The 9,824-nt window shown below is 54.6% G+C and overlaps 1 protein-coding gene across 2 annotated transcripts; it reads right to left on the reverse strand.

Moving 5' to 3' along the window:
- Positions 1-591: 591 nt before the first annotated feature.
- LOC127556898 (tigger transposable element-derived protein 1-like) lies at positions 592-9,569 on the reverse strand. 2 transcript variants are annotated; one of them, XM_051990407.1, is made up of 2 exons: positions 8,846-9,569; positions 592-6,673 (listed from the first exon to the last, which is right to left on the reverse strand). In XM_051990407.1, the coding sequence occupies exon 2, from the start codon at positions 6,600-6,602 to the stop codon at positions 5,004-5,006; it is 1,599 nt and encodes a 532-aa protein (XP_051846367.1). In that variant the 5' UTR covers positions 6,603-6,673; positions 8,846-9,569; the 3' UTR covers positions 592-5,003. The 2 variants fall into 2 exon arrangements, with proteins under 2 accessions (XP_051846367.1, XP_051846368.1); XM_051990408.1 differs by lacking the exon at positions 8,846-9,569 and adding an exon at positions 8,344-8,612.
- Positions 9,570-9,824: the final 255 nt, after the last annotated feature.

Here is a 9,824-nt window from a genome sequence, read left to right on the forward strand (position 1 = left end):
CAGAACTTCCCAGTTGGGTTGAACAGGCTGAGTCCAGCAGCAATGTCCTGGGGCTCCACATAGGCACAAGCCCACAAGTGTGCTGGTCAGACCAAAAGCGGCTTCTCCAGAACGAGCTGCCCCGAGGGGTTCAGCGGACCAGCGCCTCCAGTGTGAGGCCTTGCCAAGCCCCTTTCAGGCCAGTTCCTCCACCTTGGTTTCCACCTGATTCGCCCAATTTCCAGCTGTGGCTCCAAGAAACTCCGGCACGCTCAGCAGCCATGCTCGAGGAAATCATCCCAAGCAAGTGACCCAAACCAGCCTCTTAGCGCCCAGGCAGACACTCGCCCCAAGCATGGGAGACTTCTCCCCAGGAGCGCAGGCAGAGGAGAGCCACGTGTGCCAATGGCCACGAAGCAGCGCTTCAGAGGGCTCAGCGCTCGTTCGGACGCTGAGGGTATCAAGGTCCTCACTGCGTCCTGGGCCGCTGCCAGCGGGTTCCCCCTGTTCTTTGCCACCAGAATCTGATGACTTAGGAAAAGAAAGCGAGGCTGACAACTTTTTGCAACTCGGCCTCACTTAAATACGATTCAAACTCAAATCACTCCATGATGCCGGTGGTCTCTTTTTAATTTATTTTATTAATTTTTTAAAATTAAAGCTTTTTTTTTCAAAACATATGTAAGGATAATTTTCAACATTCACCCTTGCAAAACCTTATGTTCCAAATTTTCTTCCTTACCCCCTACTCCCTCTTCTAGCTGGCAAGTAATCCAATATATGTTAAACATGTTAAAAAAATTATAGGTTAAATCCAATATATGTAAACATATACAATTATCTCACTGCACAAGAAAAATCAGACAAAAAAGGAAAAAAATGAGAAAGCAAAATGCAAGCAAACAACAACAGAAAGAGTGAAAATGCTATGTTGTGTTCCACACTCAGTTCCCACAGGCTTCTTTTCTGGGTGTAGATGGCTCTCTTCATCACTGAACAAGTGGAACTGGTATGAATTGTCTCACTGTTGAAGAACCACGGCCATCAGAATTGATCATCATATAACCTTGTTGCCATGTATAGTGATCTCCTGGTCCTGCTCATTTCACTCAGCATCAGTTCATCTAAGTCTCTCCAGGCCTCTCTGAAATCATCCTGCTGGCCCTTTCTAACAGAACAATAATATTCCATAACATTCATATACCATAATTTATTCAGCCATTCGCCAGCTGATGAGCATCCACTACAAAGAGGGCTGCCACAAACATTTTGGCACATACAGGTCCCTTTCCCTCCTTTAAGATCTCTTTGGGATAAAAGCCCAGTAGAAACTCTGCTAGATCAAAGAGTATGCACAGCTTGATAACTTTTTGAGCATAGCTCCAAACTGCTCTCCAGAATAGTTGGATCCATGCACAGTTCCACCAACAATGCATCCCCAGTTTCCCCACATCCCCTCCAACATTCATCAGTATCTTTTCCTGTCATCTGAGCCAGTCTGACAGGCGTATCTCAGAGTTGTCTTAAATTTGCATTTCTCTGACCAATAGTGATTTAGAGCACCTTTTCATATGATTAGAAATGGTTTCAATTTCTTCATCTGAAAAATGTCTGTTCATATTGATCCTCTTTAAAAACAAAGGACAAACAAGCCCAAGCAGCAACAAGACCATATAAGTCAACCAGAAGTGCATGGAGCTTGGCCCTAAACAAAGTCCAAAGTCAGAAACAAAGCTCCAAGAATCCCACCATAAAGAGCTATTATGGTGACTGGGATGATCAAGACACAAACCCAAAAGGAGGAGCTCCAAAACATCTATAGCAAAGATTCAAAGAAAAACACAGCTTAGGCACAAGTTCAACTAGAATTACTGGAAGAGAAAAATCAAGGCTTTTAAAAATGAATTTTAAAATTTTTTATAAATGAAATGAGAGTTCTAAAGGAAAGGAAAAAATTGAAAAAAAAAATGAGAGCTAATAAAAAAAAATAACTAGAAAGGGAATTAATGGTTTGGCACAAAAAGGACAAAATCTTGCCCAAGCATCAAATTCCCTGAAAGTTACAATGAGTCAACTAAAAACTAACAATAAGAGATGAGATGGGAAGAACTATCAAAAAGATCAAAGATGAAAAAACCGGAAAAAAATGTAAGTTTTGTTATAGCAGAAATGACTGACATGGAAAACATATTCAGGAGGGGAAAAATCTAAGATTTATTAGATTACCTGAAAGTCATGACCCAAAAAAACAAGCTAGACATCATATTTCAAGAAATCATAAAAGAAAATTGTCCAGATCTCTTGGAAACAGAAGGCAAAATGGAAATAGAATCTACCTATCATCTCCTGGAAGAAATTCCAAAATGAAAACTCCAAAGCACATTGCAGCCAAAATCCAGTTTCTAAGTCAAGGAAAAAAAAACTGCAAGAAGCCAGAAAGAAAGCATTCAAACGTCAAGGAGCCATACTTAGGACTACATGTAATTTATCAGCCATCACTATAAAGAGTAAAAAATTTGGATCCAATAATCCAGGAGACGTATAATGTTGATTTACAAACGAAGAATAATTCATAGAAAAGCTGAGTCTGATTCTACTGGGGGAAAAAACGGGTCCAAGAATGACAGAAGAAAAGAATAGAGATGTATAGAAACTGTGAAGCACAAACACAGGAATCAAGAGAAATGATTGTGCAATCAGAAGCTTTCTATCTAAAATGGAGAGGAGATCCACGTGAGCCCTCAGAACTCAATTATCCTCAGGGTTAGAGAATCCAATTAGATAAATGGCTTCTGAGGAGTTATGTCTTGATGATCTAAAAAGAACAAAAGGAAGGAAGGCGGGGAGATGAGAGGGCAATTTAAGGAAGGGCTCAGTCCCAAGCTAAGTCCTAATGATGTAACAAATATGGAGACAGTAGGGGCAAAGAACTGGAGATGGAGGGGACTGGTGAGAAACGTTGTGGTAGGGAAATGTGACAGGACACCATTATACTGGAAGGAATACTCAGTGGGTTTCAGGAAGACCTGGTAAGACATGTAGGGATAGAGACCAAGGGATGTGAGCGTATCCGGGAGAGCACTGAAGGCAAAATGGCTTTGGAAAATTTAGGAACTCACGGTAATCAGCTCAGTGACCCCTAAGATTGCAGACGACTACGGAGCTCAGAGGACAGACTCAGACTTTCTTGTGTGTGTACACACAGGGCTTTTATTTTCTTACTCTCATTTCCGAGGGAGGGGACAGGAAGGAGAGAAGGCTTAATTTCGCTATCTAAAAACAATTCATTGAAAAAAACTGGAATGAGATGCTACTTAATTCTGCGTGTGCTGTCTGGGCACTGGGGAGGCAGAGACTCACACTCTCCTGGGTTTTGTCTCAGCGCTTCAACCCCCGAAACAGAGACTGTCTGTATTTTAACCTAGAAGAATCATGGATTTCTGGGCAGCGCGGCGGGGCCACAGGGCCAGAGGCTTCTGTTCCTGAGTTCAAAGCCCTTCTAGCTGTCACTTAAGCCCCTCTGCCTCAATTTCCTCATTTTTAAAATGAGCTGGACATTCCAGGATCTCTGCCAAGAAATCCCAAATGGGGTCAACAGAGTCAGACCCAAGGGTGACAACTGAGCAACAAGTTAGAGATTCTGAGGGGCAAGAGGTCAACCTGGTCAGGGCTCTGTCATGGGACTTGGGCTGTATTTCTCCCACCATCTCCCTTTCCCCATCCATCCTCCAATTAAGGGGCTACTCCAGGCGAGAGCCCCATTGCGGAGGCAGAGCAGCAACGGCACTGAAATAAGCAGTAGAGGAGGAGGAGGAGGAAGAGGAGCCAAGGAGGGAGCCTGGGAGACGTCGGGGCCGGAGCGATGAAGATCGAAGGGGACTCGGGACTGAGAGGGAGATGGGCTCTGGGGGGCAGGGGCTTCTTGCCCTCCCTCCATCCTCCATCACAGAGGGAATGGCCGTTCGCACGTGCTCTCCTGCCCGTCGACTGGGCTCCCTCACCCTGTTTCTTGGTCAGTACCAAGCTGATGGCTTTTTACCCTTCGTCCCTATCTCTTTTCATTGGCCCCAGACACAGGAAAACTATGGTATGGAGGAACCAAAGATAAGTCAGAGGGCCTCAGGGACCTTCAGGCTGCAGGGACCTCACAAGCGGCGGCCTCCCCTCCTGGCTCCCTGACTCTTCCCTCCCTGTGGAGACAAGGAGAATCATCTCGGACCCGGCCACCGCAGTCCGCCCTCACAGGGAAGGAGTCCTTCGGCTCCCACTGGCTCTCCTCGCCCTCAGGGCCCCATCTCAGGCCGGTCAGTGGTGCAGAGTGCAGGGACTGTCCCCCCCCCCCTCTGCTGGACCACAGCCCTTGCTCACGGTGGGACCCCGTCTTGGGAACCCAACCCTTTGTCTGCCATCCTTTCCTGAGCTCAGGCGCCAGCTCCTCCCCAAAGCCTTCCCTTCCCCTCTCCCACATTTTCCTCCGACCTTGCCGACCCTCCTCCTGGCGGCGGCCGCCATGATTCGCCCCCTCGGCTCTCCCTCCCATCAGACCGGGCCCCCGTGTGCCCAGAGGCCGCCCCAGGGCCTGCGCCGCGGCCTCGCCTGCTGCTTGCTCGGGGGGCCCTCAGATCCCCTGCGGCTTTTCTCCGCCGTGCTACGTGGCAGCCAGCTGGCCAGGCCGATCTCAGGAGCCAGATTTGTCAACCAAACATGGGTTTATTTTCTTAACAGCCAAGTCCGGAGCCGTGCAGGGGATTGTGGCCCGCCCCCTCCCCCGAGGCCCCCCAGCTTCCTACCGCGCACTGGTCTCCGCAGCTAACAGCCGGCCTCGAGGGCCGCTTTCCGAGGCTCCTCCTGATGATTTACCTGCTTTGTATGCCGGCTCTCTCCTTCCGTGCATGGCAGAGGCTCCAGGCTCTCCGTGGGCACGCCGGGCAGGACCTCCGGCCCCAGGAGGCCCCTGAGGATGGAGACGGGCCATCCGAAGGTCTGGCCCATCCCCAAGGGAGAGAAGGCACTCGCAGAGTCCTCTACTTCGCGCCCCGTTTTTTCTCCCTGTACAGCTCCCGATAGCAGCTGATTGCGCCATTCACCCCGCGACGCACCTTCAGGCTCCGCTCGCGATTGGGGTCATTCTCGGCGAGGATCTGCAGTCCCCGGTCGAAGTGGGAGAGGGCTTCTGCCAAATGCTTGGTGGTCAGCTCCGGGGGGGTTCCTGGGGAGGGGGCGCCCAGCGGCTCCTCCTCTCGGCGCCCCCCCGACGGGTCTCCTTCGTGAGACCGGAGCAGGCGGACCACATCATCTTCCGCCGCCGCCCCGAAGGCACCGTGGCCGCCAAGTGCGACCACGCTCTGCTGGATCTGGGCCTCGGCCTCGGAGGAGGCGTGCACGCACTCGGGCCAGATCTTCCTCCACACGGCGTTCATGGTCGCCGGCTTGAGCTCCTGCCAGGACTCGGCGATGTTGTCCACGGCCGTCATGATGTTGTAGCTGCGCCAGAACTCCCGGATGCTGGGCTTCTCGTCCCCGTCGGTCTCCTGGAGCAGCTGGCAGAGCGTCCTCTTCAGGTAAAAGGCCTTGAAGGTGGCGATCACCCCTTGGTTCATGGGCTGGATCAAGGCCGACGTGTTTTTGGGCAGAAACTCCACCCTGATGTTGGCGGAGAGGTCGTCCAGGTGGGCCGGATGGCACGGGGCGCTGTCCAGGATCAGCAGGGCCTTGTGGGGCAGCTGGTTCTCGGCACAGTGCCTCTCCACGGCGGGACAGAAGAAATTGGTGAACCACTCCTGGAAGATGCTCATGGTCACCCAGTCATTGCGGTTGGACCTCCAGATCACGGGCAGGCTGGGCTTGGAGCAGCCCTTCAGGGCCCGCGGGTTCTCCGAGGGGTACACCAGCAGCGGCTTCAGCTTGCAGTCCCCGGCGGCGTTGCCTCCGAGGAGCAGGGTCAGGTGGTCCTTGGAGGCCTTGAAGCCCGGCCCGGCTCGGTCTTCCAGAGACATGAACGTCCTTTCGGGCAAGCGCTTCCAAAAGAGCCCCGTCTCGTCGATGTTGAAAACCTGCTGCGGGGTGTACCCGCCGTCGGCGATGATCTTTCTCAGCGTGTCCGGGTACCTGCGCGCCGCTTCCGTGTCGGCCACGGCGGGCTCGTCGGTCAGGAGCACGTTGTGCCGAGCCTTGAACCGGGCAAACCAGCCGTTGCTGGCTCCGAAGGTCTCCGCCTGGGCGCTCTCCCCGTGCTCCTGCTTCAGGGCCTCAAACAGGCTCTTGGCTTTCTCCTGGATGAGCATGGTGTTGATGGGCAGCTGCCGCTGCTTCTGGTCCTCGATCCACAGGCTCAGCAGCCTCTCCATGTTGCCCATCACCACGCCCCGGCACCGGGTCAGCTGGGTGGCGCTGAGGGGCGTGGCGGCCTGGGAATTGGCTCTGATCTTCTCTCGGTTGACCCGGATAGAAGCCACTGTGGAGGTGGCCAGCCCCAGGGTCTTGGCGATCTGCGTGAGCTTTTCCCCCTCCTCAAAGCGCCTCAGCACTTCCAGCTTGACGTGCAGGGTGATCGATTTCCGGTCTCTCTTGGGGCCCCTGAGCAGTCTCTTCCCTGGCACCTTGGGGCCAGGTCCTTTCTCCATTCCGTTGGCCCGGAGAGCCTCCACTCCTTCCTCTTCTCACTGATTCCGGGGCCTCGCCGCCTTCACCTTCTCTGTGAAAAAGACAGCAAGGTTACTGGCACGAAAGGAACTGGAAGTGCCGTCCATTCTCCCCGTCCTGATTGCCCACGGGCACCCCAAGGCTGAGGAGTCCCCATCCCAGGGACACGGCTGCATCTCTCGCCTTTCTGCTCGCTGCCTCTCAGCTCCCCGCCTTTCCTCTCTTCTCTCCTGTCAGTAACCGCTTTGCACATAACAGTTTGCAAGTGGGCCCCACTCCGAGACTTGGCTGCAAGCCCCACCTTTCTTTCAATCCCCGGTACGATGCCTAATCAACTCTTACTAATCCTGCTAGCTGCTGGTCCTGGAGGAGACACACAAGGGCTGAGATGTAACTCAACGTCAGGATGACGGGCGCCCTGGAATCAAGAGTCTAACTAGTCCCTGACCGCTGAGCTGTTCAAAAAGAGGTTACTGCAAATAGTTCCTGAATCAGAACCTGAAGAATTCCAAGGTCAGCTATGGCCACAGCCAGATCCGAGGATCAGTTCCGAGGGACGAGGCCACAATGAGGCGATTCGGGCCAGATCCAATGGTCTTGTGGCAGAGAGCCATCAGCACCAGAGACAGACTGAGGGCACTGAGTGTGGGCCACAACACAGCATTCTCGCTCTTGTTGTTTGTTTGCCTCTCGTTTTTTCTCATTTTTTTCCCTTTTTGATCTTTTTTTTCATGTGCAGCAGGATACTTGTGGATGTATGTACATGTTTAACCTATACTGGATCAATTGCCCTCTAGGGAAGGGGGTGTGGGGGGAGGGAAGGAAAAAAATTAGAACACAAGGTTTTGTAGGATGAATGATGAAATCATCCATGTATATATTTTGAAAATAAAAAACTTTAATAAAAAAAAAGCCAGTGCTAGATTTCACTCCATATGACTCTTTGCTCATCCATTCTGACTATGTGCCCTTTCTTGAGTGTGTGTGTGGGGTCTCCTAACCCTTCTCCTCGGAGTCTCATCCCTCCGTGGGGGACCCCGTTCTAAAGTCCCACATTCAGAGCTGAAATTAAAGGCCCCTCCGGCTTCCAGAAGCAGAACCGTGAAGCTGGAGATGAGGCGCCTGGGGTGACGCAGTGTAAGGAGCGCAGCCAGTCTGCACTGGGAAGCGGGGGGACCCTTCCGTCCCCCTCCCTGCCTGCTTCAGGGCCAGTCTGGGAGCGGAGGCCAGACCCCATGACCTTCCTGACCGGCCTGCCGGCCTGACTCCTCTTCTCCATCTCCTTTCACCCCGACTCCCAGAGACTCCTCTGGACACAGGACCCTGTGGTCTTCCAAGGCCGCCTCCCCCCAGACTCTCCAGGCCTGTCCCATTCCTATCCGAGTCAAGGCTACCCCTCAGGCACTGGCCCCCGCCCAGGCCGAGACCGGTCCCCGCGATCTGCCAAGGAGACCCCGAGCCGCAGCTCCAGCCAGCTAACGCCCATTCCGCCTCCAGAACCCTTCCTTAAGCAGAGCGTCTGCGGGGTTGGGTCCGGAGCTTCGGACCGCGGAGGGCTTGGCCAATCCCGGCCACAGTCCCGCCCGAGCGGCTCCTCCTCTCCCACGTGGGGGGCCTGCTGGGAATCGGCCAGAGCCCTGGGTGCCCCAGAGTGCCCGGCTTGGCACTTTCTACCATGCCTCCCGTGTGCCCCCCAAAGCAGGCCTCTCCCAAAGAACCCACCGGCGGAGGGGCGGGCTGGGTCCAAGCTAGGGTAGAGGTGGGGGGGCGGGGCCCTGGGACAAGGCCCAGGGGCTGCCTCCATCTTCTCTCTGGGCGGTACTCAAGGCCTCGGCAGCCTCCTCTCATCAGTTCCGTACCTTTACCTGGCCTCCCACCTCAGCCTGAGTGCCTCCCCTAAGGCGCAGAGGAGCCCAGGCTGAAGGGGACCCGCCTCCGCCCCTCCCCCCTCCCTAGTGGTGCGCGCACTGCAGCCCCCCCCCTTTCCCGCGGATGCTCCACCTCGGCCCTTCGGGTGGATGCGCGCGCAGCGGGCGGTCCCCTCCGCCCCGCCTCTCTCCATCCCCCTTTTCCATTCCCTCGGAGGAGACTCCGAGCGGCTCTCAGAACCCCGACCTTCGACGGGTCTCGGGCTCCCTCCTCCACCACCTCGGCCCAGTAACTAGCCGGACCGCGACGGCCGGACGCCCAAACCTGGCCGTGCTCGGCGCTTCCCCGCCCTCACCTGCGGACTCCAGAGCGGGCCTCTGGGCTCGGCAGCGCATGCGCACATGCAACCGCGACCCCTCATTTCTCCATTTCGCTATGGTGACCCTCCCAACTGAAGGCGAGGGCGGGGGGTTGCCGTGGAGACGCCGGCGCGAGGCAGAATTGCCGCTCTAGTGTGTTACATCACTCCATTGGAAAATGGCGTCTCTCTGCGAATTTGGGCACCCCTATAATAAGTAGGGGGGGCTACAGGGAACAAAAGCGCCATCCCCCTGGGTGAAGACCAGACGCGGACCTTCCCCCGCCGCCCTCAGACTTCTGAGATATGTAGGCGGAGAGCAGTCGCCTCCTTGGACGATCCTGTAGACTACTTGTCCCAGAAAGCCCAGCGTCAGTTGTCATGCGGCTTTACGGAGCGCATGCGCCCAAACCTGTTCGCGCTTTCTAGTTTGCCGTACTGGCGACGATTCGGTGCGAAGAGCTGGGGAGGAGGCAGGGGAAAGAAGCCCGAATGACGTCACTACCCTTGTTTTCTACCTTACCCTCCTCCACCCCCTGCAGCCGAAATAACCCGTCTTGCGCGTGTGGCTTCGAAGTTTCTGCCCACGCCCCAGCCTAGTCTACTCGCCTGGTGTTTGCGGGTTATCCGCGGGCCGTGGCCATCCGAGGCCCGGAACTGGGCAGCGAAGGGAACCGGGAGCGGAGGCCAGCCCCGCACTCTGCGGTTGGCGCAGCCCGGCTGTAGGGGAGGGGGTCCAACTGGAGGGGTGGGAGGCTTGCCTGGAGGAGGCAACTCTCAGGGGGTCTGGGAGCCGGCGCTGGGGTGGGCCGGACCACGTCCCGGTGAACTCGAATGCAATTTCGTTTGGAATTTCCTACCTAAGGGCAATTAGTCGTTTGGAAACTGCAGGCAGTGATTCCTGAAGCTCACTCCCTTCTGAAACAGCTTAGAAGTTTTGAGGAACCACTCTGCAGAATTTTGGCATTAATCTTAT

Source organism: Antechinus flavipes, chromosome 3 (genome assembly GCF_016432865.1).
Source record: "Antechinus flavipes isolate AdamAnt ecotype Samford, QLD, Australia chromosome 3, AdamAnt_v2, whole genome shotgun sequence".
NCBI lineage: Eukaryota > Metazoa > Chordata > Mammalia > Dasyuromorphia > Dasyuridae > Antechinus > Antechinus flavipes.

Excerpts from the sequence above, each read along its gene's own strand:
- LOC127556898 (XM_051990407.1), bottom strand. The coding sequence starts at position 6,602 with ATGGAGAAAGGACCTGGCCCCAAGGTGCCAGGGAAGAGACTGCTCAGG.